The 16,695-nt window shown below is 38.3% G+C and overlaps 1 protein-coding gene across 6 annotated transcripts in view; it reads left to right on the forward strand.

Moving 5' to 3' along the window:
• Zfand4 (zinc finger AN1-type containing 4) overlaps positions 1-16,695 on the forward strand; it is an 85,003-nt gene that overhangs the window by 54,535 nt on the left and 13,773 nt on the right. For 4 of the 6 annotated variants that reach the window (XM_041678671.1, XM_041678690.1, XM_041678682.1 and 1 more), the window contains 2 exons: positions 4,568-5,746; positions 6,302-6,356. In XM_041678671.1, coding sequence (XP_041534605.1) covers positions 4,568-5,746; positions 6,302-6,356 — 1,234 coding nt within the window. Of the gene's footprint in view, positions 1-4,567; positions 5,747-6,279; positions 6,357-16,695 lie in introns of all 6 variants that reach the window. The other 2 variants (XM_041678676.1, XR_005976660.1) reach the window with 2 other exon arrangements.

Below are 16,695 nucleotides of genomic sequence, written 5' to 3' on the forward strand. Positions count from 1 at the left end.
TAGCTTTTCTGCCTAGCTATGTTCTGCCCTGCCATAGGCCAAAGCAGATTCTTTATTAACTGTTAGTAATAAAATATATTAATAGCAAACAGAGGGGAATCAGGCATCATATATATATATATATATATATATATATATATATATATATGTTAGGACTTCATTTTATAGTAACTTTTTTGTTATCTTTTAAAATTCTTTGTGTTTTATTTTCATTCTTTTGGATGTTTTTATACCTTTTCTTAGTACTCTTGATTAAATGTCTTGTTGAATCTGGTTTTCTTTCTGTGTTTTATGGTTTAATTTTCATTTTGAAATGATTTCATTTTTTACTGATTACATCTAAGCTTGGCAAGCTTATATATAGTGTCTTCTAATTTTTTGTTCATTGTGTCATGTTTGTGGGTTTATGATTTGATTTATTATTTTAATATTATCTGCAAAAGCTGAACATGTTCCTGTAATCCTCACATGGTCGAGGCTGAAACACTAGTTCTAGTGTTTGATTTACCCTTTCTACAAAACCAAACAGGCTAGGGAGATTGCTTGTTGGCTAAAGTACCTGCCATGCAGGAATTCTTTGGTAGAGTTTTTGGGGTCACTTATGTACACTATCATATCATCTGCAAATAACGAAAGTTTGACTTCTTCCTTTCCAATTTGAATCCCCTTGATCTTCTTATGTTGTCTTATTGCTATTGATAAACTTCAAGAACTATGTTGAAAAGATATGGAGAGAGTGGACAGCTTTGTCTTGTTCCTGATTTTAGTGGAATCGCTTTGAGTTTCTCTCCATTTAATTTGATGTTAGCTGTCAGCTTGCTGTATATTGCTTTTATTATATTTAGATATGATCCTTTTATCCCTAACCTCTCCAAGACCTTTATCATGAAGGGGTGTTGACTTTTGTCAAATGTTTTTTCAGCATCTAATAAAATTATCATTTTTTTTCTTTCAGTTTATTTATATGATGGATTACATTGATAGATTTTCATATGTTGAACCAGCCCTGCATCTCTGGGATGAAGCCTACTTGATCATGATGGATGAGTTTTTGATGTGTTCTTGGATTCGGTTTGCCAGTATTTTATTGAGAATTTTTGCATCGATGTTCATGAGTGAGATTGGTCTGTAATTGTCTTTCTTGGTTGAGTCTTTGTGCCGTTTTGGTATCAGGGAACTGTAGCTTCATAAAAAGAGTTTGGCAGTGATTCTTCTGTTTCTATTATGTGGAACACGTTGATGAATATAGGTATTAGCTCGTCCTGAAAGTTCTGGTAGAATTCTGCACTAAAACCATCTGGCCCTGGGTCGTTTTTGGTCGGGAGGTTTTTGATGACAGCTTCAGTCTCCTCGCGGCTTATATAGGGCTATTTAAATTGCTCACCTGGTCTTGATTTAATTATGGTATATGGTATCTATCTAAAAAATTGTCCATTTCTTTTACATTTTCCAATTTTGTGGAGTCCAGGTTTTTATAATAAGACCTAATGATTCTCTGAATTTCCTCAGTGTCTGTTGTTATGTCCCCCTTTTCATTTCTGATCTTGTTAATTTGGATGTTTTCTCTCTGCCTGTTGATTAGTTTGGATAAAGTTTTGTCTATCTTGTTGATTTTTCTCAAAGAACCAGCTCTTTGTTTCATCGATTCTTTGTATTGTTTCCTGTATTTTATTGATTTCAGCCCTCAATTTGATTATTTCCTGTCTTCTACTCCTCCTGGGTGAGTCTGCTTCTTTTTTTTTTCTAGAGCTTTCAGGTGCGCTGTTAAGTCACTAATGTGAGCTTTTTCTGTTTTCTTTATGTGGGTACTTAGTGCTATGAACTTTCCGCTTAGCACTGCTTTCATAGTGTCCCATAGGTTTGGATATGTTGTGCCTTCATTTTTGTTGAATTCAAGGAAGATTTTAATTTTTTTCTTTATTTCTTCCTTAACCCAGGGGTGATTCAGTAGTTGACTGTTCAGTTTCTATGAGTTTGTAGGCTTTCTGGGGGTAGTATTGTTGTTAAATTCTAACTTTACTCCATGATGGTCCGATAAGACACAGGGGGTTACTCCAATTTTTTTGTATCTGTGGTTGTTTGCTTTGTTACCGAGTATGTGATCAATTTTAGAGAAGGTTCCATGAGGTGCTGAGAAGAAGGTATAATCTTTTGTGTTTGGGTGGAATGTTCTATAGATGAGGACATGGATTCAACTCTCCAGAGCCCACATAAATAGCCAGACGTGATGGCCTGCATCTGTATAACAGCAGCAGAGACAGGCAGCTCCCAGGAGCTCGCTGGCCAATCAATGTAGTAATATTAGTGAGCTCCAGCTTCAGAAAGAGACCCTGTCACGAAGAGTAAAGAAGGCAACAATTGAGAAAGATGCCTGTATCAACCTCTGTGCATGCATACACATGTACTTGCACACATATAGCTACATGTACATATATCTCACACATTGATAAATAAAAATACAAATAATAATGTAAATATGTTTAATTTAGATTGGAGTATTGTGGTGAAGGTTTCTTCTTCTGTATTACGTTTGGGGAGAACTCATGTATCTAAAATGCTCTGATTCTCACTTTCCATTTTATTTTAATATGGCAGTGTTGCCCCTTTTCTCTTCTTATAACTTTACTTAGGTCCTTGTTAAGAGTTATGGGTTAATACATAAAGTAAGGGTGTCATGTAGGGAAGTCATTTATTTCAAGAGCACTCTTTTTGTGTTTGTTTTTAATCACTGACAGTCCCATTGCATGGAAGAATAGGTGGATCTCCTGATTCTGTTATTTATATTTTTTCCTGTCTGCCTAAGTAGAGCCTCCTTAAAACCTAACCATTAGCATAGATCCCAAGCCACTTCAGCTTGTTTCCTTGGGCTTCTCCTTCTCTTAGCCTATTTTGATATCCCAGATATTAATTTTTTGGCATTTACACAGGTGGGATTTTCTCTTTTCTGGGTATATATTGTTCCTAGGCTGTCCTACCTCTCTCCTTTCTTCTTGAAGTTCTATGTTCTTGCTTGTCACCACAGGCATATGCTTTGCATATGAGCCCCCTGCATTTTATTGTTTGCAACTTTATGGCTTATTTGAATTTTATATTTTCTCTCTTTCTCTCTTTCTGTTTGCTGATGATTTGGGCCATGGGTAATTTTATTAGCTTGTATTGTTGATCTCTTTGGGTGTCTCTGTGTTATCTGGGAGTATACATGTTACTATTTAGGTTTTGGCAACCTCCATTTGTGAAAAATTACTTTTCATAGATATTGCTACAGGTTGGCAAGGCAATGACTTTAGGATAAAAGTGGGCATAAGAACTAGCTTCCCTTGGCAAGGGACTTACATCTATCCAGCCTTTCTAGCTCTCCTTTTCTCCACTGGTACCTACTAAATTTTCAGTATGTATTTCTTATAGGCCAGGATGTTGGAATGTCATCCTGTGTTTACTAACCATCCCTGTGCTTAAGGCTCCTCTCTTGAGCTCTCAACTTCACTCTTTCTGTGACAATTGCTATGTAAACTTTCTGTACTGGCAGTGGCGGGCAGGTCCTGTCCTTGGTTTCCTGACACACTAGGCTCATGGATATAGTATGCACATTCATTGTGGCTAAGACACTTACACAGCAAAAGGAAACAAAAGAAAAATTAACAGAGGGAAAAGCACATAGATCCAAGTTCAGGTGAAGCAGGCACAGGCATTGTGGAGGCCTCTCCCAAAGCCGTCTTAAGACAGGCTTGATTTCTCTCAGTGAGTAGTGGCAGCACATGTAGAATCTCAGCTCGTGGGACTCCATTAGCAACAATGGACAAGGGGTTTTTTTCTTTTTTTATGTTTTTAGGCTTGTTCCTATGTGCACCCTCTGCCTGCTATGTATATGTACATTTCAGACTCAGAAGAAAAGCAGTTGCTCATTATAAACTGTTTCAGTTGCCCAAGCAGTTGAGGCACAGCTACTGTGATGGGTTTGGCTAGGAGCCTTTCCTGAAATGGAAGTCCATAGAAACCAACAAAGGGCTAGCCTTTTCAAGGGCAGCAGTTAAATGCTGTTAGCTTTTTTTCTGAGTACCTATACACATTCATCTTACTAGGAAAAATGCCATATCTCATATAGCCAACATTTTCTTCTTAGCAAAAGCCCGAGAAAAAATTAATTGTGAAGAAATAAAACAAAATTATTTTTCTTTAAGATCTTCAGAAAATAATGCTCAATAAAGTAATATAATAGATCCTTAATCATAATCTTTTAAGATTGTACCCACCCACTGAGACAGTGGGGCAGATTTTTAATATTTTAAAGCATTTCATTGTTGTTTTGTATTGAGAAGACTCATCTTGTGGCCTAGGCTGGCATGGAGTGGATTCTGTAAGCCAGGCTGGCCTCAAACTCATGACAGACATCTTGCTTCAGCTCCCAAGTGCTAGTATGATAGGCGTGGCACACCACACCGGCTTTTTTGAGCACTGTAAATTGAGGTAACAAAAATGCCAGTATGGTAAGTGCCATTTTTCCATTGAGTCTTGCTGCAGGGCAAAACTAACTATGTTGAGGAATTACCTGTGCACTCTTTTCTTGTAGCCTAAGAAAGTTGTCAAGGTAAAACCTCGTCCACCAGTAGCGCCTCGACCTCCTAGCAGTTCCACGGCAGCAGCCCGGCACAGACTGCTACGAGTCCTGCCTCACATCGGGCAGTCTTGTCTACCTTCTCCTGGGAACGCCTATCTCCCCGAAACATCCAGGAATGCAGCTGCAAGTTGCACAGCAGCTCAGGCTCCAGCTGATAGACCAGTATCGTCTCTCAGGAATGAACTGCTGAAGGAGGACGATAATTGGGAGATTAACACACTGTCTCATCCCACGGGTAGCATCAGGCTGCTACCTCAGATGACCCACATAGAACTGGAAAACAACAAAGAGCTTGCAGATTCCGTACTTCATCTTGGATCACCCCTGCCTAGACGGACAAAGCACCTTCCAGGGAACCTGCCGTCTAATAATGAGGATGACATCGTCTTATTTCCTCCGCCAGAAGAATGTGTATCTGAAGAGTTGCTCCTGCCGGAAGTAGGTCCATTTGCTCCATTTGCAGAAGGAAATGGTGTCGAGGAGAGCAGTGGTATAGAAGGCATAGGGAAGGTAACTCCAGAGTTCCCACTCTCTAAAGGAGATAGAGGGCTGAGAGCGGCAGAGCAGCCTCTGAACCATGTGGCAAGAGTGTTGAGCAGTGACCCAGTAGACAATGCAGTTCTTAACCGCCGAGAGCCGAGCTCCCACAAGAACAGACTCCTGTCGCCACTTCTCTGTGCTGCACCAGTGTCACTACATAATTCCCTGGTGAAGCCACAGAGACAGTCGAAATGTTTGGAGGCTGGCAACCCCTCCGCGCCTGCTTCTCAAAACGCCCTGCGGGAATTGGACATTCGAACCAAAGCCGATTCTTCTTTCTCTAGGACTGCTCGCTTCCGTGGTGTTAAAGTCGATTCGCCTGGGAAAAGATCTGATGTTATTTCCAAAGTCGAAGCTCGAGATATCACAGAAATGGCTAACAAAGCTTCCAAAGAGCCTGTTGGTTGTGTAAATAATAATGGATTTTTGGCTTCACTGGCACGGAGTGCAAGCAGAGACAGTTTGCAGAACACACGTGGGACAGGGAGGCTTCGATCCTCTGGAATTGGGTTGTCTACAAACTTCCAGCACTTTCAGGATGAAAACATTAGGAAAAGTTCTCCCCAGTCAGAACCTACAGAATTTTTTCTAGTAAGTATTTTCTTTTCAGTTGATTTTTCTAGTTTTGTAAGGAATGACTATTTCAAATTCAGGCTTTTATTTACATAAATAAAGATACCTACAATTGTTTTTCCATACATTTCACTAAAATATTTATCTAATTTGTAGGAAATATATTTGATGATTGTTCTTTGATTTTTTGAGACAGGTTTCTCATGTAGCCCAGGCTGGCCTGATACTTTGGGGATGACCTTGAATTCTGATTCTGCTCCCAGCTCTTAAGTGCTGGAATTACAGGCGTTACTGCCATGTTCAGTGTTATTCTGTAGTTTTCAGTGGTACATAGTTTCAATAAGGCTTTCTCCAATGTCAAGACTCTTATCTAAACCATCAAATTTTACTCATTTAAGGATAAATAATAAGCACAAGAAGATTAGATTCCACGTTAATTTAAACAAAAATAGAATAATTTACAATGGATGCCCACCAGCATATTTTATGTAGTAATGGAATACAAATATGTGATGTTTGGTGATCTATTCTGCATTGACTCACCTCTGTAGGTGTTTTGTGTTTTAATTGTAGTCTGCTCGTGGTATTGGAATGAGTGGAAATAATGCAGCAGCAGGGAAAAGAGTAGGTAAGCTACAGCTAACTTTGGAAACAACGTAAGAATCACGTTAACATTCTGTTGACTTTTCAAGGTGAGATGGAAAGAACGTTCTCTGTGGTATGTACAGTGTAAACTCTCCTAAACATTTCATTTCAGAAAATAACTTGTGACCTAACTACAAGGGTAGCACGTGTGGAAAGAAAACTACCTCCAGTTGGTATTTCATGTCTGGAGCACTGTAGTCTCTGAAAAGACAAGTCTTAGATGAATGAACACCTTTACTGGTGGCTGGCCATTTGAAAAGTATAGTGGGTTCTGATTGGGCTCTGTGATGTGTTTGGTATTTCTGTCTAGTATCAAGGGAGTGGTAAGAATCTCTTTTTGATGGACTGATTATTTCTGAACAAAGAAAAGGATAATCCCTAGGACCAGTCCTTCCTATATACAGTAGCAGAAACAGCTCTACAGTAATACATTCTCCCAGTGCTAGCTCGCTGAAGATGCATGCCTTGACTGCCTGTTATGGTCTAGGAGGAAGGAGACCTTTAATATCTCTTCCTTTTATGTTTTAATCCCTAAGCCAGTGGCGGTAAAGTCACCCAAGGTATGCTGTCTGTAGCTCTGGAGTTTCAAAAATAATTTTCTATCCTGTGGACTTTTTTTTTTTTTTTAAAGAGACACATAGGATTGTTTCCCTTTTGCTTGTAAGGCCTGGGAATATAAAGTTCTGATATATTCATTTACATTTTAAAAGATTTTTCATTGTGGTAAACTGTATATAAAAATTCTTCTTAACTATGCGTTTGTTGTTGATTGAGACAGGGCCATGTATGACCTAGGCTGGCTTTAAACCCAATACACAGCTGAGGGCGGCCTTGAACTGCCATTCTTCTGTTTCCACCTCCACGTGCCCTGCTCAGTATTTTTTTTTTTTGAGACAGGGTCCTACTCTGTGTCTTAGGCTCCCAAGATCCTCCTGCCTCAACCTATCAGATACTGGATTCCCTGCATATGCCACTAATCCTGGCCTTTAATCATTGTTTTGTTTTGTTTTTCAATGATGCCATTTTTTTCATCATTTTTAATTGTATCATTTAAAAATGTTCTGTAGCATTAAGTACAGCCACTGCTGGGCAGCCGTGACCACATTCATTACTACTTTTCTGCAACTCTTCAGAGTTTTTTGCCAGGCCATTTTTTTTTTTATTCATTGGATATCTGGCAAACTAGATGGCATGTACCTATGGTTGTAACTAATGGGAAAGCTGAGGCTGAGAAACAGAGGCAGGAGGATTACATAAGCCTAGTGAGGTCTTGTCCTAAAGGTATCAAAACAAACACAACCGTAATACTACAAAAACTCACACTCTCCTCCTTTTCTACCCATTACAGTCTCTGGCAAATGTTATTTTATTTATCTCCACGGTTTCTGACTTAAATACCTCATAGATAATATTTGTCTTCGTGAGAAGTCAGACTTTACTGATAATACCTTCGGGGTTTATTTATGTTATTGCATGTGTCAGAATTCCTTTTTAAGGCTCGTGAGATCCCATTGTTCACAGAGACCAAGTTTTGCGTCTCCATCCATGAGTCAGTACCACACTGGTTGTACACATTTCAGGTACTGTGGTACTGTGCGACTATGAATGCCGCAAACACACCTTCAGTTATTCTGAGTATGTATGCAATACTCAGTAAAGTAAAATTGTTGGGTCATATACATTCTAGTTTTTGATTTTTTTTAAAAAAAATCACAATTGCTTTTCTGTATCACCTTACAGTCTTACTAACAGTATATACTGAGTGTAGTTTCTCTACATTCTTGAGAGTAGTTTGTTTTCTGACTTAAGCTTTTGTTGATTTTCTACTTGCTATTGGAATGAATATGAGATGCTATGTTGCTGTGTTCTATACTTGCTTTTCTATAATAATGAGTGATATTTATTCCCTAATTAGTGATGCCATTTGCATAATATATTTATTGGATATTTGTCTATTTTTTGAGAAATACATATTTCTGTTATTTACTTATTTTTGATTCAGATTAGGTTTTTAATTGAAGTCCTTATTCTTTGAATGCCTTTTTTTTCTCTTAAAAACATCTTTTGAGAGCAAGCCAAATGTCACAGCAGGTAACAACACTATCTGCCAAGTTTTATAATCATCTATGTATTTTAATTTTTGAGATAGGGTTTCTCTCTGTAGCTTTGACTGTTCTGTAACTTGTTCTGTAGACTAGGCTGGCCTCAAACTCATACAGATCCATTTGTCTCTGCCTCCCAAATGCTGGGATTAAAGACATGAGCCACCACTGCCCGGCAAGCTTTATAGTCTTAATTCAATCCTCAGCACCCACATCGTTGAAGGAAAGAATCAACTCCGGCAAATGTCATCTAACCTTCACATGCATGTTGCACATGTGTGCACCCAAATACAATTAGTAGATGGAAAAATGTTGGTTGTTTTTATTCTTTGTTCTTTGGCTCTTTTGGGGGGCCCTCAACCCAGCTCCCAAATAAATCACACTGAGGCTTATTCTTTCTTATAAATGCCCAACCTTAGCTTGGCTTGTTTCTAGCCAGCTTTCTTAACTTAAATATCCCATATACCTTTTACCTCTGGGCTTTTATCTTTCTCTATTCTAAATACATTTCTTTACTTCTTATCTGTGGCTGTCTGTGTAGCTGGGTGGCTGGCCCCTGATGTCTTCCCCATTTGCTTGCTCCCTCTTCTTCTTCTTCTTCCTAGATTTCTCTTCCTATTTATTCTCTCTGCCTAGCAGCCCCACCTATACTTTCTCTGCCCAGCTATTGGCTATTTAGCTCTTTCTTAGACCACTCAGGTATTTTAGACAAAGTAGCACAGCTTCACAGAATTAAATAAATGCCATATAAAAGAATGCAAACAATCTTTGCATCATTAAACAAATGTTCCACGGCATAAAAATGTAAAACGTCTTAAACCAATATTCTACAATATAAGAAAACTTTTTTAAAAAAGAAAACATGTATAAGTTGATGTACAAGTTTTTAGTTTAATTTTAATCAAGTCTAATTTGTCTGTTTCTCCATTGATAACCATCCTTTGATGTCATATCCAAGAAATGCCAAATCCAATGTTTGCTGAAAGTGTTTATCAACTGTAGAAGTTTCCTGAGAGTTTTAAAGGTCTTTTTATGTATAAAATTTTATCATCTGAAAATAAAGATACTTCAGTTGTTTTATCTATAGTTTAGGCTTCAAGTACTCTACTGAATAGGTTTGGAGAGAGTGGACATCCTTGTCTTGCTCTTTAGTGGAAATTCTTTGAGTTTAGATTGATGTTGACTGTAGGATTGCTGTCAACTGCCTTTGTTATATGTTGAGGTATGCCCCTTGTCCCATACCTTAGCATGAAAGTGAACATTGAGAAGACTTGGTATAAAAGTAAACATCAAGAAGACTGAGATACAGCACATGGGATGGGTGCACAAGGATTTTAACATTGTAATAAAGAATCTGAACCTCAAGCAAACAGTCAACTTTGTCTATCTGGGAGGAAACCTCAGTTCAAAGGAGAAAACTATTTCAGACGTCAAGAAGTGGATAGGGATAGCGAGGGCTGCGTTCCAGGCACTAGAAAAGGTTTGGTCAGGAAGAGACATAACAACAATAAAATTACAAGTGTATGAGACACTTGTCTTGAGCTGCCTTCTTTACAACTCTGAAACCTGGACAATGAAATGCTCCTCAGAACAGCGGCTGAATGTGCTCGAGATAGCAGGTCTCAGGAGGATTCTAGGTGTTACATGAAAAGATAGGCTGTGCAATGATGACATTAAGAAGCAGCCCCATCTACAGAAGGAAGTATAAACTACAGGGTACAGTAACGGCTCTTGAGATACTTCAGTCATATTATGAGAATGAATGACGGCAGATACCCGAACATAGCACTGCTTGGAGGAGGAGTGCACAGGATAAGGCGATAAGGAAGGTCCAAAAAACACTGGATAGACAGCATAAAGGAAGACTGTGGAGGCTTGGCTATGACAATAACACAAGCATCTAGGACTGCCCAGGATAGGAACGACTGGAGAACCACCATAAACGGTCTGCCCATGCTTGCTTACTCATAGCTGGGGCATAAGTGATGAAATGATGATGTCCCTTGTATCCCTCAGGGCTTCTTATCAAAAAGGGACGTTGGATTTTGTCAAAGGCTTTTTATGCATCTAATGAGATGATCATGTGAGTTTTGTCTTTCTATCTGTTTATGTGGTAGATTATTGATTTATGTATATTGAACTATCATTACATCTTTAAGCTAAAGTCAGTTTGATTGTTGAATAATCTGTTATGTGCTTTTGAATATGATTTGCAAGTATTTTATTGACAGTTTTTACTTTGTTCATAAGAGATATTGGTCTATACTTTTCTATTTTTGTTGTGTCTGTGGTTTTAGTTTCAGAGTAATAGTGACTTCATAAGAAAAGATTACAAAATGTTCCTTGAGTTTCTGTTTTACAGAATTAAAAGAGTATTGATGTTAATTCTCCTTGTATGGTCTTATGGAATTCTGTGTGGAATCCTTCTGGGTCTGGACCTTTTCAAGACTTTTAATTACTGATTCTCTTTCTCTTGGGGTTTCGGGTCTGTTTTAATTGCTTATTTGATCTTGATTTAACTTTAGTAGTCACATGTATCGAGAAATTCATTTCTTTTGAGTTTTGGTTACTGGAATACAGATTTTTAAACTTATTTTGGAGTCTCTGAAATTTCTTGGCATTTATTGTAATGTCTCCATTTTTATCTCTAATTTTATTAATTTGAATATTCTCCATTTCAGTTAATTTGAATAAAGGGTTTTTCAATCTTGTTGATTGTTTTAAAATAACCAACAATTGGTTTCATTGATTGTTTTATATTGTTTTGTTGTTATTGTTTCTTTTTAATTAATTTCAGCTTCGTTTTTATTTCTTCCTGTCTATTCTTTTTGTGTAATTTTTTTTTTAGTTTTCTAAAAATGTTTTGGTTTAAATTTTTTGAGACAGGGTTTCCCTGTTTAAGAGCTCTGGCTGTCCTGGAACTCGCTCTGTAGCCCAGGCTGGCCTCAAACTCACACACCCACCTCTCTGTTGGGATTAAAGTTGTATACTACCACCACTAGGTCATTGGTTGTTATAGGTCTATTTAAATTACTGCATTTTTATTTAATTTTGGTAGAGCATATATCTAGAAATGTGTCAATTTCTTTTATATCTTTCATTTAGTAAAATACATATTTTGAAGTTTCTCTTTATGAATTTTTTCAATATCTATTGTAATATTTGTCTTCCCATCTCTGGTTTTATGAATTTGATTATTTTGATTAAGTTGGCTAAAGATTTGTCAATTTTGTTAATCTTTTCTAAGACCCAACTATTCCAATCACTGATTTTTGTTGTTGTTCTTTTTATTTCTTTTTTTTAAAATTTATTTATTTATTAAGGATTTCTGCCTCCTCCCCGCCACCGCCTCCCATTTCTCTCCCCCTCCCCCGATCAAGTCCCCCTCCCTCATCAGCTTGAAGAGCAATCAGGATTCCCTGACCTGTGGGAAGTCCAAGGACTGCCCACCTCCATCCAGGTCTAGTAAGGTGAGCATCCAAACTGCCTAGGCTCCCCCAAAGCCAGTATATGCAGTAGGATCAAAAACCCATTGCCATTGTTCTTGAGTTTTCAATAGTCCTCATTGTCCGCTATGTTCAGCAAGTCCGGTTTTATCCCATGCTTTTTCAGACCCAGGCCAGCTGGCCTTGGTGAGTTCCCGATAGAACATCCCCATTGTCTCAGTGTGTGGGTGCACCCCTCGCGGTCCGGAGTTCCTTGCTCGTGCTCCCTCTCCTTCTGTTCCTGATTTGGACCTTGAGATTTCTGTCCAGTGCTCCAATGTGGGTCTCTGTCTCTGTCTCCTTTCATCGCCTGATAAAGGTTAATATTCAGGAGGATGCCTATATGTTTGTCTTTGGATTCACCTTCTTATTTAGCTTCTCTAGGATCGCGAATTATAAGCTCAGTGTCCTTTATTTATGGCTAGAAACCAAATATGAGTGAGTACATCCCATGTTCCTCTTTTTGGGTCTGGCTTACCTCACTCAGGATAGTGTTTTCTATTTCCATCCATTTGCATGCAAAATTCAAGAAAGATGCCATCTTACACCTGTCAAAATGGCTAAAATCAAAAACACCAATGATAGCCTTTGCTGGAGAGTTTGTGGAGAAAGGGGTACACTCATCCATTGCTGGTGGGAATGCAAACTTGTGCGACCACTTTGGAAAGCAGTGTGGCGGTTTCTCAGGAAATTCGGTATCAACCTACCCCTGGACCCAGCAATACCACTCTTGGGAATATACCCAAGAGATGCCCTATCATACAACAAAAGTATATGCTCAACTATGTTCATAGCAGCATTGTTTGTAATAGCCAGAACCTGGAAACAACCTAGATGCCCTTCAATGGAAGAATGGATGAAGAAAGTATGGAATATATACATATTAGAGTATTACTCTGCAATAAAAAACAAAGACTTCTTGAATTTTGCATACAAATGGATGTTCTTTTTATTTCTTATTATTTTCAGCCTTCTTTGGCTGGATGACCTGTCTCCACTACCTTGTCTTCAACAGCTGATATTCCATATTCTATTTGATCCAATCTACCTCTAAGGCTTTCATCTGATAATTGTGTTTTATTTTTCAAGTTTCTTTTATTTGGATTTTTATTTCAGCTTGGCTTTTCTTCAGAGATGCTTTCTTTATCAAATTTTATTTTCTTGTCTTGAGTTATCTTTATTATCTCAGTCATCTGTGTTTTCAGCCTTCATTCCAACTGGGTTCAGGTTGCAGTATGCCATGAGGTCCCAGGGGGGCCTTGTGGGTGGCTGGTAGGCGGGTTTGGATCTATGGGAATAATATCTGGGGTTCTGGGTCTCAGGACATCACATGGGATAACCAGAACTGAGTGGCTGACATGTGAACAGACTCTTTTGTAGGATATTAACTTTATTCTTTTGCAGTTGTTCTAACCTCCATTTGTTGAAAAGACTGTTGTTACCCATTGAATGGTCTTGTCAACCCTGTTAAAAAATGGTTTGGCCATAAAACCGGACTCTCTGAATATGGCGGACAATGAGGGCTGCTGAGAAGCCAAGGACAATGGCACTGGGTTTTGATCCTACTTCATGTTCTTGCTTTGTGGGAACCTAGCCAGTTTGGACGTTCACCTTCCTAGCCTATGATGGAGTGGGGAGGACTTTGGACTTTCCACAGGGCAGGGAACCCTGACTGCTCTTCAGACTGGAGAGGGAGAGGAGTGGGGGGAAAGGAAGAGGAGTGGGAGGACGGGGAGGGAAATGGGAGGCTGGGAAGAGGTGGAAATTTTTTTTTCAATAAAAAAAAATATGAGACCACCCCCCAGTGCGCTCATATCTTAAAGGCTATTGGATGAAGGAGCAGAATGTGCTCCCGCAGCACTTTCCATCTTGGCTTCACACTATTCATATCTTTTAAGGATCACTTGTGAGCTCTGGAACACAATACTGAGGAAGAATCAGTTGTATGTGTAACATATGCCAATGGAAACAAATTTATTGCGATATATATATATATATATATATATATATATATATATATATATATATCCTCCTCTCTCTCTCAATATATATATTGAGTAGGGGAAGGGAGAGAAATATAACAGGACCAAATGTTCTCCAGTTGTTTTATGTAATCTGTTAAGAAAGAAATGTTATCAACAATTTTACCCAGCTCTTAACTATGAACTGTAATAATGACCAGCCTGACAATATGTGCACAATGGAAAAAAAAATTGTTTGGCCATATATGGTGTAAACTTGTATTGGTGAAATACACTATTCTAGTCCGCTGGTTTTCTTGTTTGTGCCAGCACCATTCATTTTTGTTTACTGTCATCTATCCTCTTTTTTCTAAAGATATAAAATAAAATTATTTAATTTTTTTTCTTTTTTTATATATTGCATTCTTACCATAGTTTCCGCTCTCCCCTTTCCTCCCAGTCTTTCCTTTGCCACATTTTCTCTTCCCCCCAGATCCACTCCTTCTCTTTTCCCTCCAGAAAAGGGTAGGCTTCCCAGGGGTATCAACCAAACATGGCATGTCAAGTTATAGTAAGGCTAGACATGGAAACCCAGTAGGAGGTTGTTGGAGGAGCTGCAGACTGCGTTCCTGCCACCCAGCTCCCAGCCACCGGCCAGCTTTACCTGAAATAACAACACACAAATTGTATTCTTTAAAACACTGCCTGGCCCATTAGTTTCAGCCTCTTAACCCATTTCTATTAATCTATGTAGCACCACGAGGTGTGCTTACCAGGAAAGATTCAGCATGTCTGACCTGGTGGCTGGCTGCATCGTGTCTGCCCAGGAAAGGGGAGCATGGCGTCTGTCTGAGGCGTCTTACCTCACTTCCTCTTCCTCCCAGCATTCTGTTCTGTTTACTCCACCCACCTATGTTCTAACCTATGAGGGCCAAGCAGTTTCTTTATTTTTTAACCAATGACCTTCCTCCATCATTTCCCCTTTTTCTGTTTAAACAAAAAAAAAGGAAGGCTTTAACTTTTAACATAGCAAAATTACATATAACAAAACAGTTATCAAGTAAAAATTACAATATTTACATCTATTTTATCTTTATCATAACTAAGGAAAACTATAACTATAACTAACTATTCTTAACTCCATCAAAGACGCCAGAAAGATACAATATTAACTAAACAAACAAGAAATAAGTAACTTTCAAACTCTAGAAATGACAGAGACATCTCGCTGCCTTGACAGTCACCCAAAGTTTCTCTGTATCGTTGGGGCATCCATCTTCGGCCTACAGGCCCATAGTATCCAGAGACATTTCCATGAAGCAGGAAATTTCAAAGTCAGTTCAGTCACTATTTGTTGTGTCCTGCAGAATGTCTTGCAGACTCCTTCATGAATCAGGAACCCTGAAAGATCATCTCATCTTTAGGCAAGTTCAGTAGTCCTCTCTCTGCGGGTTCTCTGTGTCCAGTTTATGCAATAGTCCAGGCTAGAGCGGTTTCTTGCCCAAATGGCTATCAAACTCCATAAGGATTCTCTTCGATGCCCATCTTCTTCTTGAAGTAGATTGGTGTTTCCAGGAGCAGATATGTCTCATTGTCATGAAAAACCCTAAGTTATTAAAACGTTAAATAGCATATTCCATAGTCTTTGAAAGATTTGAAGAATGCCAATCTAACTGAAATATATATATATATATATAAAATCTAACTAACATGACTACAAACTTGACTATTATTGATGATTATCCATTAATAACCTATATTTCCTAATTATACATTACATTTTTAAATGAACTATACAATCACAATACCTTAATTAAGAGCAGAAACACATATACATATAACAAAATTGACCTTAAAATCCATACCAAAGCAAACTATTAATATCTATATCATATCCCCCTTTAAATGTAAAAGAACATTTATAAACAATATTTGGGAATATGGGCGCAGTTATTTCTCTCCAAACTTCTTCCTGCTTTGTGGGGGTGCTGTTAATCAGGTCTTTCATGGTATAACCTGTGTGCTAGGTTCATCTCAGTCATCAATTGAGTGAAGTAATTTTTTGAGGGTGTTCACAGCAACTTTTCAGCAGGGCATGGTCCATCATACCATATTGGGATAGAAGCAATCCACAGGGTTTCATCCTCTGTGAAAACAAAAGAAGAAACTCCTATCCAAAGCATCATGTCCTTAGATCCAAAGTTTAAAGTCAAGGTATTTTCAAAATCTCTACGTTGGGTTAGTTCAACAGCATTTATAAACAAATATCTTTTAGCAGATGTTGCTCCTTCCTCACCATTAAAATAATTCAAAGAGAGCATAATAACATACAGTATCAAAATTCTCTGTGTATTTTCCATCTTTGTGCAGCTTTATTTTAACCTCTATTTCCTTTATTTTTACTTTTAACTTTTTGTTTTTTTGAGACAGGTTCTCTGTATATCTTTGACCTGGAATAATTCTGTGGATCAGGCTGTCCTTGAACTCTCAGAGATCCGCCTGTCTCTGCCTCCCAGGCATTCGGATTAAAGGTGTGTTCTACCACACCTTGAAGTCACAGAGTTCAACTCTGAGGTCAATCTACCTCTGCCTCCTAAGTGTTGGGATTAAAGGTGTGTCCTACCACACCCAACTACTCTCTTTCTTCCTTTTTTTTTTTTACTTTAAGAACTTTAACTTTTAGTCTGCATATATTTTCAACACACTGTAAATCATTTAGAGGTTTTCTTTGTTTTTGAATCTCTCTTTACTGTACCTCTCTCTCTTTTTCTGAA

This window comes from Microtus oregoni, unplaced genomic scaffold (genome assembly GCF_018167655.1).
Source record: "Microtus oregoni isolate MIOR12 unplaced genomic scaffold, Mior012 000002F_ref0000024, whole genome shotgun sequence".
Taxonomy (NCBI): Eukaryota; Metazoa; Chordata; class Mammalia; order Rodentia; family Cricetidae; genus Microtus; species Microtus oregoni.